The 25,374-nt window shown below is 43.2% G+C and overlaps 1 protein-coding gene across 2 annotated transcripts; it reads left to right on the top strand.

Moving 5' to 3' along the window:
• The first annotated feature begins 8,091 nt into the window (after window positions 1-8,091).
• On the top strand, window positions 8,092-25,374 carry NARS1 (asparaginyl-tRNA synthetase 1). Of its 2 annotated transcripts, none has more exons than XM_025422164.3 (15): window positions 8,092-8,251; window positions 9,863-9,945; window positions 11,693-11,758; window positions 11,859-11,951; window positions 12,039-12,128; window positions 13,431-13,509; window positions 14,319-14,389; window positions 17,068-17,154; window positions 18,357-18,578; window positions 18,692-18,891; window positions 19,315-19,450; window positions 20,397-20,510; window positions 22,598-22,729; window positions 23,059-23,190; window positions 24,298-25,374. In XM_025422164.3, exons 1-15 carry the CDS (start codon window positions 8,209-8,211, stop codon window positions 24,427-24,429), a joined length of 1,680 nt encoding a protein of 559 aa, XP_025277949.3. In that variant the 5' UTR covers window positions 8,092-8,208; the 3' UTR covers window positions 24,430-25,374. The 2 variants fall into 2 exon arrangements, with proteins under 2 accessions (XP_025277949.3, XP_025277950.3); XM_025422165.3 differs by having other exon boundaries at window positions 8,105-8,251; window positions 9,866-9,945.

Consider the following 25,374-nt stretch of genomic DNA (forward strand, 5'->3'; position numbering starts at 1 on the left):
AACGTTTGGAGCAGACTGGGTAACAAATGCATGCCAGCGGCGCAATCCTGGAGACCCGGGATCGAGTCCCACGTCAGGCTCCCAGTGCATGGGGCCTGCTTCTCCCTCTGCCTATGTCTCTGCCTCTCTCTCTCTCTCTCTCTCTCTCTCTGTGTATGTGACTATCATAAATAAATAAAAATTAAAAAACAAAACAAAACAAATGCATGCCAGCAATGCCCTTTGTCCACACACTCCAGGTCTGGGTCTGCCTTCTTCTGAATATCTCTCTTACCCAACTCAAAGACTACCAGGTTTTCATCCTTCCCATGAGTAATCTTTCTAAACTTATCCTAATTTGCAAGTTTTGGACAAACAGTATAATGCCTCATTCTAGTTTGGTCAATATTGTTCACAGCATCCCAGAAGGGTCTTTTTCAGGGACCACTTCACTGCCTACCCAGCAGACTTGGTGGTAAGGATTAGCGGTTACTGGACCATCTGCACACTCTCTGGCCTTTCTCCTCACGCGACCTCTTTCATCAGGGGTGCAACTGTGCCAGAATGACACTGATGCCTGCCAGGTCAGCAAGAACACCAGCCTGTCTGACAAACTCATCCCTAAACTTATCAGGATTTTCTGAAAATCTACCATGCCTTTCTTTGCACATCCCTAGGTGTCTCACAGAAAAAGGGACATGCACTCCAGTAATTGCCCCATCCTCATCAACCACCTCCCAAAGGGGAGAAAGACCCTGGGGTGGTGGCAAGGTAAAGGAGTGAACCAGCTTGGAGTCTTCCTAGAATCCCATCAAGGATAGTGCTCCAGTGTGGGGGGTTCTGGTGCTTTAGGAACCTAACTAGGATAAGGTACAGGCTTAGGGATTGAAGGGGGTGTTGGAACAGGAGGCTGAGGGGAGCCCACTGGGACCTGAAAAGGAGATTCTGAATGGAGATGGTTTGGAAGTAGCTGGAAGATCCATGAGCAAATCTGGCTCAAATCCTTTGGGGGTGGGGTAGAAATGGAGGCCACACATATACCCCAGGAGTCCTGCCAGCCAGGGTCTCAGTACCGTTTCATAAAGGCCTGCACATAAGGGATTTCTCCCCACTTTTGAAACCATTTACCAAGCAGATGCAATTGAAAAAAAATTAAGGGATCCATTTAGTGGCTTTTTTTTTTTTTTTTTTTTTTGATTACCCAAAGTGTACTGGGGCCAGGCCCAGCTAGAAAACTAATTTCTTTTTCTTCGAGCCATCTAATTTGAATTGGTCCAATTATTAAGCATGCAACCCAAGGGGAAGTCTTTTGGAATCCTCTGAGCATTTCTTATATTCACAAGTAATTTTCTGGTGTGCTACTATCAAGGAAGTACACTGGATTAGGGCTTCCAAGATTGAGCATCTTCGGGATACATGCCTACTCCCAGGCCCAGTTACTATGGGAATAAAGGCTGTGGAGAAGAGAGAGAGACAAGCAAGTACAGAGGGTCCCACAGTTCTGAAATGTGTCCCAGCAACCTCCTCGAGTTCCTCAATCTCACACCAAGTCCATGTCCTGCTCAATCTTTTTTTTTTTTTTTAAGATTTTATTTATTTATTCATGACAGAGAGAGAGAGAGAGGCAGAGACACAGGCAGAGGGAAAAGCAGGCTCCACGAAAAGAGCCTAATGTGGGACTTGATCCCAGGACTCTGGTATCATGCCCTGAGATGAAGGCAGATGCTCAACTGCTGAGCCACCCAGGTGTCCCATCCTGCTCAATCTTAACCTGAACTTTCTTTGGGCTGAAAAATAATAAAATGGCTAACCAGACAGGCAGAAAGAGAGCAAACAGATTTTAGGGTCAGAGAACACCTGTGCCCGTGTATTATTTAGGCCATCTTCAGAGGACAACGAGATCTAATCTGGTGACAAATTCTTGACTGGCAAGGCAACGAAGAAACTGGCACAGATCCTGTCCCCACAGACAGGGACAGAGGATGGAGAAGCAGCCAGGAGTTTTAAAGACAAAACAGGGAGTCTTGAGGTTGAAAGTGGGAGTGGGTGAAGGAGGGAGCTGGAAGCAGGAACTGGAGAAGAGAAGAAGGAAACCAAGCAGGGGCTGCGGGAGGCACTCTGCCCACTGCCCATGGGTGGATCAGGCTGGGGGAGGCGCCTGTTCAGGCAACTCAGAACCACAGAACAAGAGGAGCAAGAGAAAATAATAGCTTTCTGTGACTATCAGATGCATACCTCCACCAAGTTCACTTGGTCCCTATCAGGGGGAGCCGGTTCCACCAAGGTCTGCTCCGTTGGAGGCAGGCTGAGAGGAGCTAAGCCGTAGCTGTCTGGTAGTGGCCCCACAAAGTATAAGAAGGAGGGAAAGGAGTATGGAAAAGAGCAGGGAGGTTAGAGGAGGAGGAAAGGGAATTGGGAAGGAAAGGGAAAAATCACTGCCTGAAGGAGAGTAGTGGGAACCCCAGGACACTGGAAACTGACTTGGCGCAGGGACACTGTTGCAGCCACAAAGGGATTGCATCCAGCTGCCCCAGTGGGGCCCAGACCCTCTCCCCTAGCAGGTGAAAGATCCCCTGGGGCCTCTTTGTAGTCCCCAAAGAAGAAGGACAATGAATTAGGTTCTTGGGCTCTCTGAACAATAGAAACTGACCAGAGGCCAAATAGGGGTCCCAGCTTTGTTTCCGGTCAATTTGCCAACTGGGAATTGCCTTGCACTTTCATTATAAAATGGTTCTGCTTAGCCAACTGTGGAATGAATAAGCCCATGTATGGAAATCCTATAGGAGGTTTCCAGTTACCATCAGCTTTGGGAACTCCCACCTACCTTCAGCTTCCTTATTTAAATTTTGTGTGACCCCCCACAAAAATGTATACTTATTGAAGAGTTTAATAAAGGTAACAAAACGGGCCCTTTTTAAAGGGAAAGTTTAAAAATAAATAAATAAATAAATAAATAAATAAATAAAAATAAAAATAAAGGGAAAGTTTTGGTTTAAGTTTCTGGAAAATTTGAATCAAGATTCCATCCCAGCAAACACTTTGAATAAATATAGACCCAAAAGGGGATCCCTGGGTGGCTCAGCGGTTTGGTGCTTGCCTTTGGCCCAGGGCACGATCCTAGAGTCCTGGGATCGAGTCCTGGGTCGGGCTCCTGGCATGGAGCCTGCCTGTGTCTCTGCCCCTCTCTCTCTCTGTGTGTGTCTATCATAAATAAATAAATAAATCTTTAAAGAAAAATATAGACCCAGAAGGTCCTTTTTTTTTTTTTTAGATTGACTGGATTTGTGTAAGACTTGGATATTTCTCAGGATTCCTTGGGGTGAAAATACTTTCATGACCTGCTCCTACAGGCAAAAAACAAAAACAAACAAACCAAACCAAATCAAAAGAACAAGAAACCCTGCCTGATAAACTAAGAAATCACCAGCTGAGACCCGTTGGAGACTCACTAGGACCTCAACTTCTGCTGAACTGATAGAGCGGTTGTTTTCCCGAGGACACGATTCTGCTTGTGCACCCAGCACCTTCTCTCCATTTTACTGTCTTCACCTTTCTGAAAGGCTCTCCCAAGTTCCCATCATACCCAAGACAATTAAGTGAAGAAACTAGCCCAAGCTGATGCTCACTGTGCTTTTAGAAAGAAAAGGGTAGGGACACCTGAGTGGCTCAGTGGTTGAGTCCCTGCCTTTGGTCCAGGGTGTGATCCTGGAGACCTGGGATCAAGTCCCACATCAGTCTCCCTGTGTGGGGCCTGCTTCTCCCTCTGCCTGTATCTCTGCCTCTCTCTCTCTCTCTTTGTGTCATAAATAAATAAATAAATAAATAAATAAATAAATAAATAAATACAAACTTTTTAAAATTTTAGAAAGAAAAGGCAGGCTGGAGCATACACAGCCTGGTAAGTCTGTACCGGCACTGGGGTGCCTCCAGAGGGCAAAATGTAATCACGGAAGGTTCCCAACTAGAGAATGAAATGGTTAGGTTTATGTTTTTTAAGTGTTCTCCGGAGCCAGAATGGAGAGTAGACTGGAGAGCTAGGGGGGATCCAGGAGATCGACAGAGGGGTTGGCAGGACAGAGGATACGACTTGAAGGGTCCTAGAGAGAGAGCACAGGGCAGTTAGAGGGCTGTAAGGGAGGACTAGCAGAGAGCTCTTATTTAACAGCTTGAAACAGGGCACATACTGAGAGGTGGGGCAGTGAGAGGGATCTGCAGATTCCCAGACCTTTGAGTGCTGAATTCCTGAGACCTTCGGGAGGTGAAGAGAGGAGGTGGGTGAACGTGGAAATGGGGCAGGTCCACCGACATCCCTCAGCAGTCGGGTCAAAAGCCTGAGGATTTGATCTGGGCTGAATCATGAAACAGGAGATTAATTAACAATGACTACTGATGCCCGTGGCACCCTAACTCAGAAGACTTACAGGATGCCAAGCATAGAGCAGGCATTTTTGTTCACCTAAACCCCACAACCTTTCCAAAAGATGATCATTTTACAGTGGAGAACTCTGCGGCTCACAGAGGAGAAGAAACCTGGTGAGGGTCAGGGAGGCAGAAGTCTGGCCTCCTATGTACCTGGGTGGCTTTGCAGCCTCATCTACCTCCTTACCAGGAAGCATCAGCAGGGCTTCAGAATGACTTCACTTTCTTTCTTTTTTCTTTCCTTTTTTTTTTTTTTTTTTTTAGGAGACAGTATATACTACGTGCTCATAAACAGGCAGTTCACAAACATGAAGGAGCCTGGAAATCACTGAAATTAACGAGCAGACCTGCGTGCTTCAACTTTACAACGGAAAGGGAAGCTACGTTTACGATTCCTTAAACTGCAGAGTTTCACTGTAATGCGGACTCCACTTTCTGTTTGCATTTTCAAAAACTTTTTTTTTTTTTTTAAGATTTATTTATTCATGAGAGACACAGAGAGAGAAAGAGAGGCAGAGGGACCAGAGGGACCAGCAGGCTCCCTGCGCGGGACTCGATCCCGGGGTCCCGGGGTCACGTCCTGGGCTGCAGGCGGCGCTAAACCGCTGAGCCACCCAGGCTGCCCCCCAAAAATGGTTTTATACAGGGCTGAGATGCCTGGACCTCCGCTCCCCGCTCCCCGCCCCGGGATGGGGGTAAAGGAACCTGGGGGCGCTTATAGGGACGTCCACCTCTTCTCTCTCCGGAGTCGGCTTTGAGGAGCACATCGCTAGGAGCATGAGACACCACTACAGACACCAGGGCCGGGCCGCCCGGGAGCTTCCGTCGCACGTGCAGCTGATGGGCGGAGCCTGAGGGCGGGACCCGGCGAGCCCACGGCGGAAATGCCCCAAGACGACATGGCGGCGCCGGCGTCGCGGGCCCTGAGTTCAAACGGGCAGTCGGCTACGGTGGCCCCTGAGGGCCATTAGGGTGTCGGATAGCAACTCGCAGCTGGAGCCCGCTGGAGTGAAAGGGGTGTCAACCCAGAGTGGGACAACCCTGAGTGGGTGCAGTGGTGGAACCATCGAGGACCAGGAGATGGGGGGCGCCCCAGCTGGCCAGAGGCGGATGAGGACACAGAGGAGCATTGCATTGCATTCATTGCTTATTCTTGGGAGTGACCCTTACAGCGATCCTGCAAGGAAAGTTCTGCTTCTGGAGGGAGGCTGGACTAAGGGAGGCCGTGGGCCACTTAGTGCACGAAGGGCATCCGGTCGATAGTTTCTTGGTGCCGCCTGACCGGAGCCAGGTACAGCCAGCCTGCAGCGAGGGGGCTGCGAGAATAAGTAGGGCAACCTTACTATCTCCCTTTGCTCTCCTGCCTTTGCTCCTCGCCTGCTGTACGGATCAGAAGGCAGAGAGCATTCGTCAGCCTCTGGGGGCCCAGGCAGGGCGGGTGAAGAAGAGGAATTCACCTGGCTGGACTGCGGCAGGCACTCCAAGATGGTCCCCACCGAGCTCCATCTCCTGGTGCTCACCCCCTGGGGTAGTCCTCTTCCCTGGTGTACTAGGGTTGGTCTGTGTGACCCACAGAATAAGTAGAAATGATGAAATGTTATCTCGCTAATCAGGTCACAAGAGGCACTGCAGGGGCGCCTGAGGGACTCAGCAGTTGAGCATCTGCCTTTGGCTCAGGATGTGATCCCAGGGTCCTGGGGTCGAGTCCTGCATCAGGCTCCCTGCAGGGAACCTGCTTCTCCCTCTGCCTGACTCTGCCTCTCTCTGTGTCGCTCATGAATTAAAAAAAAAAAAAAAAGAAAGAAAGAAAAAAAAAGAGGCACTGCAGCTTGGGTGTTGGTTGCCATGGAAGGCAGCTTTCTAGGATGGCCACCTCAATCCTCACCTCCTAATAGTCATGCCCTGATATAAAACCCTTTCTTTGAGTGTAGCCTGCACCAGGTGACCAGATTTTAACAAACAGAATATGGCCAAAGTTAAGGATGTCACTTCTGAGAGTAAGCTACAAATGACTGTGACTTCCCTCTTGCTCGCTTGCTCTGATGAAGCAAGCTGCTGATGGAGAGGCTCACCATGGCAAAGAACCGAGGCCAACACTCAACTGAGTGAGTGTGGAAGAGGATCCACCGCAGGTGACACTTAAGAATCTTAAATTATGATGCCTGCAGTCCCAGCTGACACCTGGATTGCAGCCTTTTGAGAGACCCAGAGCTGGAGGCCCCAGATTCCTGGTCCACAGACAACATGAGAAGCCAAATGTTCTTTGAAGTTTGAGGGTAATTTATTATACAAAGATAGGTAACTAATACAGCTTTCTCGCTCTTTGATCACTTGCTTTGGGAGGTGTCAGCTGTCCTGTCATTAGAAGCGCCATGGGGAGCCTGTCCCGCAAATAACCTAGGCCTTCTGCCAATAGTCCTGTGAGTGAGCCTGGCAGCAGATGCTCACCTAGCCAAACTTGAAGACCGCAGTCCCTGCCCCCAGCGTGATTTAGGAGACACTGAGACCGGATCCCCAGCAAAGCCACCCTTGGGTTCCTGACTTTCAGAAGCTTTGTGAAGTAGTGAATGTTTGTTTGCTTTAAGCTCCAAAGGTTTGGGGCAATTTGCTTTGCAGCAACAGATAACGAGTATGTGTGCGGGCAAACACAAAACGTCAGCAAAGAGGGAAAAGGGGAAGTCCATGAAATTGGGCGAAATGCTCTTGAAGAAAAGTGTTTGGCTCATATTCTCCTAGAGTCGGAACCTATGCATGGAGTTACGTTTATTTTCTTTCATAACACAATTCAGTTTTCCTTTGACTGAAGGACAAACTCTGGTATTCCACTTAACTGAAGAATGGTGTTAGTTACCCTTTATTAATTATCTATTAGGTGCTGGGCCATGAACTTACATCCTCCTCCACAAATAGGGGAATTGGAAGCTTAGGTTAGGTAATTTATCCCCAAGCAGTTAGTAAAAGGCAGAGCCAGATTTCCAACCAGGTTTGAACCCCTAATTCTTTCCAACAGCATCATGGTGGCCTCCCTATTAGCGATTCTTAGAACTTTAAATAAAAATACTAATAATCCAAATGCTCAATACAGAAGCACTGCACGCTCATACATTTAAGTTACGAAGTTAAATCACCTTCACGGTTCAGAACAGGCACTGCAGGTGAGATAGGCCTATCCCCGTGCCCCGAACCCCCACCCCCACCCCCACCCCTTGTGGTTGTTGCTTAATACATTTAATGAGGACATTAATTCCAACAGCGTTCCAACACTGGGGGATGTGGAATGAACTTTTTAAAAAAGATTTTATTTATTTATTCATGGGAGACACAGAGAGAGGCAGAGTCACAGGCAGAGGGAGCAGCAGGCTCCCTGCAAGGAGCCCCACTCGGGACTCGATCGCAGGACCCCAGCATCACGCCCTGAGCTCCAAGCAGATCGCTGAGCCATCCACGCGTCCCTGGAAGGAAATTTTTCATCTGGTTTCCAAAAAGGCGCCAGGGCACCGACAGCTGGGGCGGAACCGAAGCTTTCAGCAGGGAGCGCGGAGCAGCGCGCAGCCCCTCCCGGCGTAGGCGGCCAGGCAGCCCGGGGGGCGTGGGGGGCGGGGCGCCAGACCCGGAAGTTGCCTCTGCCCGGCGCAAAGATGGCGGCAGCGGCGACGCCTGCCCGCCTGTCGCGTCCTCTTGTGACCAATGGCGCGGCGGCGCTCGGGTGACTCACTGGGGCGACCGATGCATGACGTTCTGATGCAACGTCCTAGTCGAGGAAGCCGCCGGTGCACGTTGCGGTGACAAGGCGGCAGAGTGTGGCGGACGATGTCCTTGGAGGCGACCGGGCCTACCGCGGGGATGGTACTCGGTGAGCGAGGCTCGGGGACCCCGGGCTGTGGGGGCGCGACGCGGGGCGGGAGCCGAGCTGCGGCCGGCCGCCTGGCCCCCGGGGGGGGGGGGGTCCCCCCGCTGGTTATGGGGAAACATTGGCGGGGGAGGGGGGAGGGAGAGGGGAATGGAGGGGAGGGGCCCCTCGCTGTGCGCCGCCCGGTCCCCGGCCCCGGCCTGGGCTGCCGGCCGCGCCGGCCGCGACGTGACGTCAGAGTGTCCCCCAGACACGTCACCTCTTCCGAGCGGCCGTCCGCGGAGGACCCGCTCCCACACATGCTCGTGTCCACGGAGGCTTCCGGGGAGGCCGCCTGCTGCGGCTGCAAAGGGAGAGGGGCCCCAGATTGATGTCACTGTTCACAGTAGGCGCGAGGCCTTCTGCGGTTTGCCAGGCCCAGAGCTTATTTTTTTTATTTTTATTTTTTAAAGATCTTATTTATTTACTCATGAGATGCACAGAGAGGCAGAGACACAGGCAGAGGGAGAAGTAGGCTCCATGCAGGGAGCCTGATGTGGGACTCCATCCTGGGTCTCCGGGGTCACGCCCTGGGCCCAAGGCAGGTGCTCAACCGCTGAGCCAGCCGGGCTGCCCTTCCTTCTGATCTTTAAAGGAAATGAAGGGAACCCCTTCACCTACCTTCAATGGTTGGTGAATGTTTGCAGAATGTTTGCAGGTGGCTCAGCGGTTGAGCGACTGCGGTCGGCCCAGGGCGTGACCCCGGGTCCTGGGATCGAGTCCCACGTCGGGCTCCTGCGTGGAGCCTGCTTCTCCCTCTGCCTGTGTCTCTGCCTCTCTCTCTCTCTCTCTCTCTCTCTGTCTCTCATGAATAAATAAATAAGATCTTTTTTTTAGGAAAAAAAAAGTAGAGATCAGAAAGACCTGATGTTTATTTGGCATCAGCGCACTCTCACTGGGATATCTAGTTTGTATGTGTTATTTTACCTCGACCTCAGTACCACCCTTCAAGACGGGTATAGTTTTTTTCCCTCCCCCACTCATTTTGTACAGTAACGACAGGTTAAGTGAATTCCCTAGGGTCAACCTGGCTTTTAAGGTACAAGGACATCCAACATTGCAGTCTGGTCTGGCCAACTTCAGAGCCCTTATCAAGCAGATATACAAACAGTATCACAAATTAAAATCATCAAGGTTATCTTGAAAAGCTGAGTTTGTAACTACAGTATTTTTATGTGATACATGTCGCTTGATAGATGTCACTAAAATAGAGGTGTGGGAAAGTAATTATGATTTCTTTTGTACTGTGGTCATTTTTACTAATCAGATGTGTGTTCTATTCACAAAGATAAAGAGTTGGGGATCCCTGGGTGGCTCAGTGGTTTAGCACCTGCCTTTGGCCCAGGGCATGGTCCTGGCGACCCGGGATTGAGTCCCACGTCAGGCTCCCTACATGGGGCCTGCTTCTCCCTCTGCCTGTGTCTCTGCCTCTCTCTCTCTCTGTGTCTCTCATGAGTAAATAAATAAAATCTTAAAAAGAAAAATAAAAGATAAACAGTGAATGAAGTAGTTGCAGTGTGAAGTGACTAATAATTACTGTCCAAACGAGTAACTTATTCTCCTTTTGTAAAACAGCAGAGCTGTATGTCTCGGATCGAGAGGGAAATGATGCTACAGGTGATGGAACCAAGGAGAAGCCTTTTAAAACAGGCCTAAAGGTAGTGTCTCTTCTCATTAGGAAAATGACTACATGTATTAGTGACTCGTGTCTATTGTTATTTGGCTTGTCAGTAACTTTATTTCAAGGACTAGATTTTGAAGAGTATTTTCAGGAAAGCAAAAATGAGGAACGTATACAGCTATGTAGCTTTAAGAGTATTGGATGAACAAGTCTAAACTTATATTCGAGCACTTTTAAAAGGTGTCATATTTCCTTTCTTACTATGCTAAGAGACGATAGGCTAAACTCACTTGAGAATTTTAGATCCTGAGAAACAATAGTATATTAGTAAATTAGCATTCTATGTTTAAGCTCCGGGCTCACAAGTTACAAGTGTCTGCTCTGAAAAATGGGTCCATTCTTACTGCACTGATCCCAATTAGGTCATTGAGTCTCAAGACTCAGGTCAAGGCTCAGGATCACATCTGGATTCCAGTGCTAAATTCACTAAGAGGCCCCTTAGGAGTCCGTTTGGAAGAAATCTGGTCATGAACTTAGTGGGACTAGGGGAAGCTGGGTCTTACCTTTTTCCTCTCCCTCTCATTTCCAGTTGAGAACTGACAACACTGGTAGGTGAATGTTTGCAGAATGTCACTATTAGTAAATGTGTGCCATTCTGACTTAGGGAATTACAGTTTGGCTTGAAACTTTAAATTTCAGTGATAAAAAAGGAGAGATCAATAGAGTGTGTCAGGAGCAAATTCCTAATGATTTATAAACATCTGTCCAAAGCCTAATTATTAAAAAGAAGAACTCTCTTAGATGTGTTTAAAAGATCCAGGTTCCCTCCTCTGCAGTGATCATTGAATTGGCATTAGTGTTAAAACAAGTGAAAAGTATTTTCCAGGTCCAGAAACTAGACCTTTAGTTTCCGTAAGCTTCAGATCCTACAACTGTTAGGGTTCTTGGCTGACTTAATCAAGTAATGCAAACTGTATGGTATATGTGGCACAGCAGTACCTGCCATGTTCTCTGATTTATGAAGAGAGGTATTCTAGATACAGGAATTTTTCAAATTAAATGATGCTTAGCCTTTTATGTTCTTAACCATTATTTTTGTTTCTGAAAGAGTTTCAGAAACAACTTCCCTGATTTCATAGTGAAGATTAACCATTTAGATGAGATCTGTAATTGGCTTCTACTGTTCCCACAGTCACTTAACATCTATTGCTTCTAGTGCTTGTCTTGGGAAACTGTATACAGTTGGCCCTTGAACAACACAGGATTAGAGGCACTGACCCCTGCAGAGTCAAAAATCTGTGTATGGCTTCTGACTTCCTAATAACATACCAGTAACATAAGCAGTCAACACATATTCTGAATGTTGTATGTATTCTATGCTATATTTTTACAAAAAAGTTAATTAGAAAACAGTGAATGTTAAAAATTATAAGAAAGAGAAAATACCTTTATAGCACTGTAATATATCCATGGGGGGAAAAAATCTGTGTGTAAGTGGACCCACGCAGTTTAAACCCGTGTTCAGGGATCAACTGTATTGTGTAGCTGCACTTGCTAGAATTGTTTGTGAAAAGACCTGAGGGCTTTTACTTTAAGCAAAATATTCTTAGTATGTCCAAACAGTCATTTTTTCAACATCCACTTTTGGCTGTTGGGGTCAGTATGTTTTTCTTCTTGCCTCTTGATACGTTCTAGGTGGTTAAAGTTCCCTCATAATTGGGATGTTCTTTTGATTTCAAATACTGTACAATGTTAAATTTTCTCTTTCTCCCTTCCTACCCAAGGCTTTGATGACAGTGGGAAAAGAACCGTTTCCCACCATTTACATAGATTCCCAGAAAGAAAATGAGGTAGGATGAGTCAAAAACTCTACAGAATTATATTTTGTAAATAAATTTTCATCAGAACATAGTTTCTTGAAAAAAATTAAACACCTGTTTTTTTCTCTAGAGGTGGGATGTTATTTCTAAATCACAGATGAAGAACATAAAAAAAATGTGGCATAGGGAACAAATGAAGAGTGAATCCCGGGAAAAGAAAGAGGTGAGCAATGACTTTGCCATTGTGGAATGTTTTTTAAGATAGAATACTAGAAACCACGTTAACACGTTGCTTTATTGTTAAAATTAGGCAGAAGATAATTTGCGAAGAGAAAAGAACCTGGAAGAAGCAAAGAAGATTACCATTAAAAATGATCCAAGTCTCCCAGAGCCAAAATGTGTGAGTGTGATACTACATACTGCCCCAAATATCGCAGATGTGCCCCGTTGGACTGTCAGTTCTGTATTTGAGGGCCGTGCCGTGTGGCTTGCACCTTCGCACTGTTCTCCCTGCTTTTTCTTTTAGAAGGGATAGAGACAAATAACATTTTAGAGTTATGAGGCTGGTTCTTTTTTTTTTTTTTAAGATTTTATTTATTTACTCATGAAAGACCAGAGAGAGTGGCAAAGAAATAGGCAGAGGGAGAAGCAGGCTCCATGCAGGGAGCCTGATGTGGGACTTGATCCCGGGACTCCAGGACCAGGCCCTGGGCTGAAGGCAGGTGCTCAACTGCTGAGCCACCCAGGCATCCCATGAGGCTAGTCCTTTCAGGGGTTTATTTTATTAAAGAGTTTAATAATGAGGTGTTGAGTGATTCCTGTCCTGCCTAAAAGTTAAGTGTCCTCCCTCTCTATCTGTCCATTTCCTCACCGTAAAATGAAGAGGTCAAAATCCATGATTTTCATGATTTTTTTAAAAAAAAGATAAAATGTTTTGTGGCTTTGTGAATTGGATTCCACTGTATTTTTTCTAGAACAGATGCTGGGCTGCGAGTGGACATGCTTAGTTGTTTGTTTGTTTGTTTTTAAGATTTTATTTATTTGAGAGAAAAAGAGAGCACGAGCTGGGGAGGAGGGGCAGAAGGAGAGGGAGAAACAGACTCCTCGCTGAGCGGGGAACCCACTGTAGGTCTCGATCCCAGGACCCTAGGATCATGATCTGAGCCAAAGGCAGACACCTAACCTACTGAGCCACCCAGGTGCCCCATGCTTAGATTTCAAATAGTTCTTACTGCTGATATATTGTCATCTTTTTCCTGTGTCCTTAGTGATGAAGTTGTCTTAGCTGCCTTCACCCTCCCCGTCCTGTACTCCTCTCCCGTGTCCTTACTCCTCCAATCCAATAGCTAGCCTTGGTTAGCTTCTACCATATGGTGTCGGGAGGGACTGTGAGGGTCGAAGGGCTCTGAGCAGAATCGTGTTTTTGCTATTATGAATTTGTTTATTCATTGATTTTATATAGCAGTATCTGAAATTCCAGATGGTTCTCAGTATCATCAGTTTTGCAGTAAGAGAAAGAAGACTTGTTTGGTTTTTTTTAACCCCTCCAATATGGTAAACCTTTGTAGAAGACTGCAGTTTTGCATCATTTGTAAATTTTTAACACTTAACTACCATCCATCTAGTATTAGTGGAGAAGTTGGTATGTGATAAATTACGTGATTGGTCACTTGTTTTCATTTCAATGATTTCAATTTCACAGGTGAAGATTCATGCACTAGAAGAGTACAGAGGCCAAAGAGTAAAGGTGTTTGGCTGGGTCCACAGGCTGCGTAGGCAAGGTAAATGGTATAGCTTTTCTTTTCTCTCTCTAATTTTAAACATCCCTGGGCTAGATGAAGGACATAAAAACATTTACTTGGGTGGGGAATATTTTCGTTTGCGATGCTAGTTTTTAAAAGAAGATAGTGGATTATATCCTAAATTTGTTCTTATATGACTATTATAGGTTTAAAGAATTATTAAAATATTTAACTGTAAGCAATCACAGAAATCAGGAGTATCCAGTAAATATTTGTCTAGTTGAATTTAATTATTTAATGAAAAGCAGGGGATGTATTACAGGAAGTGCAGAGTCAAATCTGATTTATTTATGGCAGTGGTGTTGGCTTTTATAATTAGTGTGTTTGTATTCTGTTTCTCTCAGTCCTGAATTTTTGCTTTCTCTTACTATTTTTATTACCTGTATTTTATTGTATGTAGTTATCACATCCTTCATAAAAAGAGATGGGGCATAAATAAAAAGTGATTCTGTGCAGCAATATTTATGCATCTCCCACTGAGCTCACAGTACTATGCTAGGCATTGCAGAGGATTCAGTGGTGGATGAGATGTAATCCCTCGTCTCATGTTAATAATGGTTTTGCTTCCCCATTATCATATGGACCATGAAGCTCACACAGGATTTGGAAGTATCTACAGATACTGAGTAGTAATGTTTCTGATGGTCACTCGAGAGGAAGGGGTCACTCAGGGAGGTTTGAACTCTTAACATCTAACTGTGGAGTTACCTGTTACAAGATTAAATTATGAGAAAGTACTGTAAGTGCCTTGAGAACAGTCAGGCTAAATTTTTCTTTCTCATTTTTAGGAAAGAATTTAATGTTTCTGGTGTTGCGGGATGGTACAGGCTATCTTCAGTGTGTCTTGTCAGATGATTTGGTAAATATTTTTTCTTACCTGTAGCTGAAAGTTCCTCCCCCCCCCCCCCCCAAGTTCCTTTATTGTTAGTTTTGGGAACTTTAGGATCTGTATATATACTTTAAACTGTTACTATAGAAAATTTCCAACACGTAAAAAATAGAACGGTGCAAGTTGACCCTTGAGCAACATGGGCTTGAGCTACATGGGTCTGCTTGTGTGGGGATTGTTTTTACAGTACTGTACGTGAATTCTGTCTTTGTTGTGGCTTTCTTAATAACGTTTGCTTTTCTCTAGCTTACTTTAAGAATATAGTATAATACACATAATGTATGAAATATATGTTAACTAGGCTATTAAGTTGTGGGAGACTCAAGTTATGCATGGATTTTAGATGGTCATCCCTAATCCCCAAATTATTCAATATAAAGAAACCTTGTGTGCTCATCACCCAGCTTCGGTGAGGTCTTAGTTTTAGCTGCTATAATAAAGTACCATAGACTGGGTGGCTTGTAAACAACAGAACGTTTATCTTTCATGGTTCTCCAGGCCAGAAGTCGAGCGCAGAGTGTCCGCATGGTCATGTTCTGGTGAGGGTCCTCTTCCAGGCTGCACACTGCCAGCTTCCTAGAGCATATTCTCATGGCAGAGGGCAGAGAGGGGGAGCAACCCCTCGTACCTCTTATTAAAGGCACTAATCCCACCACCTCATCTCATCCTAATCACCTCTCCAGGGGCCCACTTCCTCATATGGGCACAGTGGGGCATAGGATTTCAACAGAAGGATTTTGAAGGGATAAAAACATCAAGTCCCTAACAAGTAACAGCTGATGTACTGGCCAATTCTGTTTGACTGCTCACCGCTTTGACCCTCTAGACATCATATCATCTCGTATAAATATACTTACATATGCATCTCCAAGAAAAAATAGCTTTAATATAACCATGCCCATGTGAATCACACTCTCCGCAGATGAAGACAGCTCCTCCAAGTATCCAGTCAGATTCTCCCACTTTATTCATCATGTCTTTTTACAGTTGTTTGGTTTGAATGAGAACCCAAACCAGATCTGCATTATGGCATTGAGCTGCTACGTCTTTTTTCCACTCCCTCCCGCCCACCCCCCCATAGCAATTTGTATGAAAAAACCTAGTTGGTTGTCCATTGGGACTCCTCCATTCCAGGGTATCAAATAAAGAATAGCTACTTCGTGGGGATCCCAGGGTGGCTCAGCGGTTTGGCGCCTGCCTTCAGCCCGGGGCATGATCCTGAGGACCCAGGATCAAGTCCCGCATCGGGCTCCCTGCGTGGAGCCTGCTTCTCCCTCTGCCTGTGTCTCTGCCTCTCTCTCTCTCTCTCTGTGTGTGTGTGTGTGTCTCTCATGAATGGATGAATAAAATCTTTAAAAAAAAAAAAGAATAGCTACTTCCGTGGTTGCATGCTGAGGGGTCATCTAACACATTCCTCTATCCTCTGTATTTCTTATAAGCTTATCAAATTCAGGTTTGGGGTTTTTTTTTTGTTTGTTTGTTTGTTTGTTTTTTAATTTAGTTTGGTTTGATTTTTTTGGCACAACTACTTCCTGGGCAAAGCTATGTACTTCTCATTGCCTCACATCAAGGCCACATAATGTTCTCTTTTCTTTTTCTTATGATTTTTTGATAGTCGGTTAAAGTGCCGATAAGTGGTCCCTCCATTATAAAGTTACTCATGACTTTAATCCTAATGATTTTAGCAAGTGTTGAGGATCATAGTCTAGGTGGATGGTTTATTATTTTAACTGTCTGATTTTTTTTTAACCGTCTGAATTTTATTTTATTTTTTAAATATTTTATTTATTTATTCATGAGAGACATGGAGAGAGAGAAGCAGAGACAGGCAGAGGGAGAGGCAGGCTCCATGCAGGGAGCCCGACGTGGGACTCTATCCCAGGTCTCCAGGATCAGGCCCCTGGGCTGAAGATGGCGCTAAACCGCTGAGCCACGGGCTACCCTAACCGTCTGAATTTTATTTTATTTTTATTTTTTTAAAGATTTTTATTCATTTATTCATGAGAGACACAGAGAGACAGAGGGAAAAGTAGGCTCCATGCGGGGAGCCCTACGTGGGACTTGATCCAGGTCTCCAGGATCAGGCCCTGGGTTGAAGGCAGTGCTAAACCGCTGAGCCACCCGGGCTGCCCAACTGTCTAAATTTTAAAATAAAATGAGCTGCTCAGATATTTTTAAGAGATGTGGGCTACTGTAATTTTTGCATATGTATTTACGTAAAATATCTGTTTACATACATATTTTTCTGTTGATGAATCCTTCTTCCACAAAAGTAGCTATTCTTTTTTTTTTTTTTTTTTTAATTTTTATTTATTTATTCATGATAGTCACAGAGAGAGAGAGAGAGAGAGAGGCAGAGACACAGGCAGAGGGAGAAGCAGGCTCCATGCACCGGGAGCCCGACGTGGGATTCGATCCCGGGTCTCCAGGATCGCGCCCTGGGCCAAAGGCAGGCGCCAAACTGCTGCGCCACCCAGGGATCCCAAAAGTAGCTATTCTTTATTAATACTAAAAAATTGATGGCTATCTTGTTTTACTAGTTTTATACCAGGGAACTTGCATGTAAGTAATCCACTTAGCTTTCTGTACAGCAGAACATACATTTTTAATGTCAATGTAAGTAAATCTGAACTTTAATCTTTTTATAGTGTCAGTGTTACAATGGAGTTGTCTTGGCCACTGAGAGCAGTGTTGCAGTGTACGGGACTCTAAATCTGACCCCAAAGGGCAAGCAGGTAAGTAGGTTGAAATTCTTTTTTTTTTTTTTTTTTTTTTTTTTTTTTTTAGTAGGTTGAATTTCTTACTGGGTAAATGTTTCTTTGTTCTCCAGTGTTTTTATTTAAACTTCTGGTATTTGGCAAATTAATACACAGATGTGATATAATTGCTAAGTTTAGTATGCCTTTTCCAGTGGAAAAAATGTACACTGTACAACTCATATGATACAAATTCAGAGATTTCCAACCTTATGGAATTCCTCAAGTAATCTTCATGGGCCATAGTATAGCCGCTTTGCTGTGAATGCATGAATCATTTTTCAGCCAGTAAATTGAAGTAAAACAATCTATCCAAAAAATTTCAGGAGAGAAGTGTAATCTAAATCTGAAATTTTCTGAATAGAATTTGAAAGTCTCTTTTAGAAAAAGGTAAATATAATTCTGATATTCAGAGAGCTGTTTCTTTTCTAGCCAACAGTTACTTGTTGGTAATTACTGTTCAAATAATTACTGTGGTTATATTTGTTGGCTGGGAAAGAAAAACAAATGTGACATATTAACCACCAGAGGGAGCCCTTAGAGTCTTCCTAATAGATTAGAAATACCAACATTGGAGAGTCTCCCAGAATTCATGGAAAGGAACCTACATTAAGTATGAATATCTGATTCAAGTTCACGGAAGTAATGTGATTTGCAAAATTTAGTTGTCACAATGTGTTACTTGCTATCCAGGGTTTGGCACCAAGATAATTGTATATTCTGTGCTGTGTAGCCTCTAAAATGAATTGCTTTAATGGAATTACTGGGAGAATTTGAATTTCTCTCATATATCTGTTCCAAAGAGAAACAACTTTCAGTAAAACCTTTGCATTTAAGGATTTTCAGTGTCAATAAAATGTCATTTTAAATTATCAGGCAAAGACTAGGAAGATACATGGAATGATAACCGTGGTTAGTAGTTACTCCAATTTGTGAGATTATCATTTATTTTCTAGTCTGTGCTTTTCTTTTGTTTAAAAATTTGTGTGCATTTACTCTGAAAGGAAGATTAAATACCAAATCGGATTTTTGGGGCTTAGTGTTTCAAAGGGTAGGCTAATAATGGTCAAGTCTAAAAATAACTTACCAACAAGTTTGACATAAATTAGAATCTCCAGTAATGTTAGTTTTTTTGTCTCCTCCTTTCTCCCCGCTGCCTTCTCCCGCCTTGTAAAATGTAGGCCCCCGGGGGCCATGAGCTGAGCTGTGACTTCTGGGAACTGATTGGGCTTGCCCCTGCTGGAGGAGCTGATAACTTGATTAACGAGGAGTCCGACGTGGATGTCCAGCTCAACAACCGACACATGATGATCCGGGGAGAAAACATGTCCAAGATCCTGAAAGCACGTTCTGTGGTCACCCGGTGCTTTAGAGATCACTTCTTTGATAGGGGGTACTATGAAGTAAGTGTATATCCATCATCATTTGCAAACGGTTGATACCTTCTGGCATTTTTAAACTGGAATAGTGGCCCTCACAATTGGCCTTTGTTTACTCCTCCTCTGCATTTGAACAGGTTACTCCTCCAACGTTAGTGCAAACACAAGTAGAAGGAGGTGCTACACTCTTCAAGCTTGACTATTTTGGGGAAGAGGCATTTTTGACTCAGTCCTCGCAGCTGTACCTGGAGACCTGCATTCCAGCTCTGGGAGATGTGTTTTGTATCGCACAGTCATACAGGGCAGAACAATCTAGAACACGAAGGCACCTGGCTGAGTATGGAATTGTCTTCTTATTTTTATTAAAAAAATAATTTTTAAGAAAATATGCTTAGAGAAGCAATCTTTATGTAGACAGATGATGACTACATTTAAAAAAAAAAAAACTTGGTATACTAAGAAGGCATGTAGAGGGAGGGCAGTTGAACAAATTAATGAAGGCCGTGTATGAAGTCTTGCCTCCTAGGGAGCAATGGTCTCTTATTTCACTTGCCTTGATCCTTCATGTGTTAAGGAATAAACAAGAAATGACTATTCAAGAGGGAAAGGTAGGGGCTGTAAAACTAATTTGCCGACTTGGGAGTTGGTTGGCGGCGCTGCAATTTTACATTTCTGGGCAGTTTTGCAATGTTAAAATCCTTGCTTGAGAGAAACTTGGTGGAAAAGTAGAGTGCCTCCCAGCTAGTGTCCTGTTCTTCAGATACACTCATGTGGAAGCAGAGTGCCCTTTCCTGACCTTTGAGGAGCTTCTGAACCGATTGGAGGACTTGGTTTGTGACGTGGTGGATAGAGTCTTGAAATCACCTGCAGGAAGCATAGTGCGTGACCTCAACCCGGTAGGTGTACTGTTTTATGGAAATGCAAAATCATGATTTTTTTTTTTTTTGGAAGGAAATGATGTCTTCACCCTCAATTTTTGTAGATTTAGTAGCTTGACAAGTTTTGAAATAAGGAACTAATATATATACGTGCATATATATATGTATGTGTGTACATACACATTTTGATTTTTTAAATAAAATGGATATATAGTAGCATGTTTCAGGTATACAGCATAATGATTTGATGATTGTATATATTATGAAATGATTATCATAATAAGTCTAGTTAACATCATTACTAGGGACACCTGGGTGGCTCAGCGGTTGACCATCTGCCTTTGGCTTAGGGCATGATCCTGGGGTCTTGGGATCGAGTCCCACATCGGGCTCCTGCAGGGAGCCTGCTTCTCCCTCTGCCTGTGTCTCTGCCTCTCTCTGTGTCTCTTATGAATAAATAAATAAAATCTTTAAAAAAAAAAATCCGTACTTGCTTCAGCAGCACATATACTTAAAAAAAAAAAAAAAAAAAAACTCCATTACCCGACATTGATATATTTGTTCTTTCTTAAATGCACCCTCCTAAGATCTACTATCTTAGCAGCTTTCAAATTCTTAGAGTATTGTTAGCTGTAGTCACCTTGCTGCACATTATATTCCTTACAATTGGCTTATTTTATAACTGGAAGTTTGTACCTTTTGACCACCTTTACTCATTTTTAAGAGTAAAATTTGACACCAGTCATTGCCAATAATTTTATATTTTAATTTACATAGGAAGAGGTCATGTATACTTTCCATTTTTAGGAATGTCCTGTTTGTGTTCTAGACTGAAATAACATTTTATTTATTTTATTTATTATTTTTTTGAAAAGCATTTTATAGTAATGACGAATAGTTTTCCTTAAAATGGAAATTTTAGTGTTACGGTTTCTTTATATACATTTTTTTCTTTCTATTGTAGAACTTCAAGCCTCCCAAACGACCTTTTAAGCGGATGAACTATTCAGATGCTATTGTGTGGCTGAAAGAACACAATATAAAGAAAGAAGATGGAACCTTCTATGAATTTGGAGAGGTATGCATTGCTTGTTGTTTCCAGGGTAGCATTGTGCTTATTAAGTGGGTTGCTACTTTGGTTAATGAACTGGTAATGCAGGAGGAAGCTGCTTATTGTCAAATAAATGGTAACATCAGAACCTCCTCCTTGGGGTTGTCTGAGGATTCACTGAGTCAATAGACGTAGTCAGCCTCAGAACAGTACGTTTCTGTAGTGTTCGGTAAATATTAGCTCTGTGTTAGCCTTCACAGCTCGTCTTTTACCTTTTTCTTCTTCCACGATCAATCCATGCTCTTGACTTACTCTAGTGGCAATTCTCTGGGCTGGCAGGATGCTTCAGAAAGCTGTACATTTGAAAATTCTATGCAGAATGTTGATGTGTATATATTCATTTTATTGGTCTGGAGAAAATATCTGGTTCTTTCAAAAAGGATGCTTCCCCCCAAAGGAGTGTATTAAAACTCCTTCACATGGAGAAGAGTCAAAGAATAAAATAGCTATTGGTTAAAATGCAAAACCTAGAGAGAAGACCTTGCTGGGGAAGGTGGTCTCGTGTCCCAGATACACTGAGCGGATATATCTGGAAGTGTGGGTTGTTAGCACTTTCAAGCCCTCTTCTCTGTGCATTTAACCATTTCTTACATAGTATTTGCAAATCCATTTTATAGGTAAAATAGGAGCAACTACTGCTAACTGTAGTTTTTATTTCTAGAAGGAATTTACAGAGAGAACAAACAGTATATTAGGCCTATATAAATTATTCTGACCATCTCATAAATTCATTTGGTGGTGTAAAATAACACAATTTTGTATTAAAAATTTAAGAATTGTCATTACCTAAAATTTGGCAAAGTAGTGTGATGGAGCAGAAGGAGCACAATCTTCAGAGTAAGAAGCCCCCCTGGGCAGCTTAGCTCCCACCTGTGTCCTTACTGCCGAATAATGGAAGGCCAGTGACCCCTCCTTCTGCTTTCTTATCTCCACCTTGGAGGTAACGTCGGCTTTGCAAAGTTGTGAGGACCCAAAGCTAAATAAATTCTTAGCAGGGTACACCGTTCAGGAAGCCCTGGATGCAGGTCCACATACACTGTGTGTTGATGTCATTGCATGCACGTGTGAATACCAGAGTAGATAAGTGGTCTTCTGACTTTTTGGAATGTGTAGTAAGACTTTTTCTGCCAGTTAGATCTTGCTCTAGTAGGTGAAGCAGATAAAAGCTAAGAGACCAGAACTATCCCGTTCATCTCCCATTTCCTTCCTTTGCTTGAGAGAGCACAGTCCTCTGGGGACTGGGGCTTGATGACAGCTGTGCCATGTGATTGCTAAGCTCTATTTTGGTTCCTCGATTAAACAAATCAATGAGTCTTGTCAACTTCTCTCAATCGGTTTGTACTGGGACAACAGTTTTCAGTTTTCAGTTGAAGGTATGTGTGGTTTACTGAAGGATGTTTTGAGATAGAAGCAGAATAACTTGGTTCATTATCATCTAACATTTCTTAGCTAAGTATTCCAGGGGTGGTTACACTTAACAAATTGCACACTGGTTATTTGTCTTATGAATCTGTCTTACTATCATTGAAGCCATAATGATTTACTCTAACAAGAAAGAAGTACAGATAACAGGAGAGTTTAAAGATTGGTGTTATTAATAACATATTCTGTGCATAGATCAATGATGTTCTGGAGCATTCACTGATTATCTTATGCCTTATGGGACCAAGTGGACCATGCTTGCTTCAGAGCTAGATAAAACTGGCCACTGAAAAAAAAATAGCTACGCAGTATCTAGCCCTGGTGATAATGGCTTGAGTGTTTTTTTGGGGGGGGGGAGGTTTCATTCCTTCAGCAGCAGGCCCCTGAGATCTACTGTAGAAGGAAGTAGATCTTTTTGCCCTTGGTTTAATTAATAACTGCTTGTGAGTTTTAAAAATATCTTTACTGTTTTTGGAAGAAATTGTTACTTCCACCCATATGTATGGGTTGTGGATGGGTGTGTATTCTCTGCTTTGTTACATTAATAAGATGAGGGGCTGCTAGGGGTGAGAGCTGCTTCTGTCTTGTTGCCTTCCAGTTGTAAATGTTAATGAAGTCTTGTTTAACCTCAGGACATCCCAGAAGCTCCTGAGAGACTGATGACGGACTCCATTAATGAGCCCATCTTGCTCTGTCGATTTCCTGTAGAGATCAAGTCCTTCTATATGCAACGCTGTCCCGAGGATTCCCGCCTTACAGAATCTGTCAGTTTGTGATTCAAATAGTATCAGTAATTTTGCTTTCAAAGGGGGTGGGGGCTGCCAGTGGAGTAAGATAAAGCTCACAGCAACCATTTCATTATACATCTAGAACAGCAGTATTTAAAGAAGTGGCTTTTGTCTTCTGACCAGTCAGAAGTATTAACAGAGTATTTAATACTCTGTTAAATAACAAGATTTGAAGATTTGAATATTATATAACCAACCATAGTGCTCCTTTAGCTAAGAGTTTAATTGTGATTTTCCTTGAAACTAGAGCTGTGCCATGCCTGGTAGCCTGGTAGTAACTGCATTTTATTTACTTGTTTTTAAAGGTTGACGTGTTGATGCCCAATGTTGGTGAGATTGTGGGAGGCTCAATGCGTATCTGGGATAGTGAGGAAATACTGGCAGGTTATAAAAGGGAAGGAATTGACCCCACTCCCTATTACTGGTACACAGATCAGGTAAAAACTGTTTTGTTTTTTTTTTAACACTCTTTAAAATTTTTTCATTATAATCTGTATAAATTAGAATTTTTAAAAGAGAGTTCAGTGCGGGACTTTGGAGTTTGAATGAGCTGTATATTCAGTTTCATGGTTATAATGTGGCATGTGACTATTGCTAGTTTTCTCTTTATCTTAATAACATGTTAACTTCATTTGAAAAGTACTTAGCTGCTGGCGTTGCTCAATGCTACTGAGTTTTTAAAAATTTGCTGTTAAGGGATGCCTGGGTGGCTCAGGAATTGAGCATCTGCCTTTGGCTCAGGTCCTGATCCTGGGGTCCTGGGATCAAGTCCCGCATCAGGCTCCCCACAGGGAGTCTGCTTTTCCCTCTACGTGTGTCTCTGCCCCTCTCTGTGTCGCTCATGAATAAATAAGTAAAATCTTTAAAAAAAAATTTTATTAGATCCTACCAATATCTAGTGCTATTTTGCATTTTCCTCTGATAGAGACATAGACTTCATTCCAGGGTGACACCTATTCCCTGATTTATTTTTCATATAAAATCATTTCAATATATGTGGTTCATGAAAGCATATCGATTTTTTTTTAAGATTTTTATTTATTTATTTGCTAGCACGAGCAGGGGGACAGGTAGAGGGAGAAGCAGGCCCCTGGCTGAGCAGAGAGCCTGCTGAGGGGCCAATCTCAGGACCTGACAATTACGACCTGAGTTGAAGGCAGACACTCAACCAACTGAGCCACCCAGACACCTCACATAATAGATTTTTTTTAAAAAAAAAGATTTATTTTTTTATTTCAGTCAGGGAGAGAGCAAGAAAGAGAGAGAAAGAGAATGAGTGGTTGAGGGGGGCTGGTGCAGAGCGAGAAGCAGACTCCCTGCTGGGCAGGGAGCCTGACATGGGGCTGGATCCCAGGACCCTGGGATCATGATGTGAGCCTAAGGCAGACATTTAGCCTACTGAGGCACCCAGGTGCCCCTGAAAACATATACATTAAGGGTTGAGTTCTTAACCACAATAAACTAACTCATTTCACAGTAGAAAATTTTAAATATTTTAGACAAAATTTTAAACATCTATTCTTCTTTCTCTTTTTTTTAAACAGAGAAAATATGGCACATGTCCTCATGGAGGATATGGCTTGGGCTTGGAACGATTCTTGACCTGGATTCTGAATAGGTATCACATCCGAGATGTATGCTTATACCCAAGATTTGTCCAGCGTTGCAAGCCATAACTGATTCCTCCAGAAGCATTAAGGAAAGAAGATAGTTTATGAAAGGAACAGACTGCCTCTTAAAAAACAAAAAACGAAAGCCAAAATCTTCCCTTTTTTATTCCACTGCTGTATGTATATCCATCTCTTTTTTTTCCCACAAAAAGCAGTCAAAATCATGTGACTGTCAAATGACATCGGTGTTCTCATTTTAAGAAACACTATCCATCACAAAGCTTGGGGGAAATATGTACATGCCATGTTACACTACAGTTGTAAGTCCATATCATCCTTTTATCCAATTATGGGATTTAATTTTTGCCTCATATATAATTAAAGAGATTTTAATTATGGTTTAAGACATTCCAGTAACTTAATCTTTCCGTCCTGTTAAGTGTAACTGGAATTCTTTATATGATTTTGTTGTATGAGTGAGTTAGAACAAAGATCTTGAGGAAAAACTGGTAATGTGTAGAAATCTGCTGATATTAGAACACTATAATTCATTGATACTGGAATCAAAGACAGTTTTGCATTGGTTATTAATCTTTTCTAATCTGTAGAGCTGCTTATAGTTCTAAAACATACAAATTGATGTGGAGGAAGCTGTAAAAAATGAGGATTTTGCGTTAAACAATTTGAAATAACAGCAAATTCTTTTTGTTGTTGTTCCTTGCTTTAGTTTAAGTTAAAGAGGCAGAGTGATCTTCTCGCTTTCCTGATAGTGTCTAAGTAATTAAGAATAAATAAGTTCCAAAAGAATTTGCAGCTGGAATCTTAATGACAACTGTATGTGGCCGTTTGAGTCTCCCCACACTGTGACTCTAGATCTAATCTGTGCTACCATATTAACTCCTAGCAGGAATGGCTTCATTTCAGATTTGGTACATTTCTCGCCCCAAATGCATGTCATGTGTTCTCAATAGGCTGTATTCCCAGCAATCAATAAATGGACACACATGAAAA

The sequence above is a fragment of the Canis lupus genome, chromosome 1 (assembly GCF_003254725.2).
Source record: "Canis lupus dingo isolate Sandy chromosome 1, ASM325472v2, whole genome shotgun sequence".
NCBI classification, from domain to species: Eukaryota; Metazoa; Chordata; class Mammalia; order Carnivora; family Canidae; genus Canis; species Canis lupus.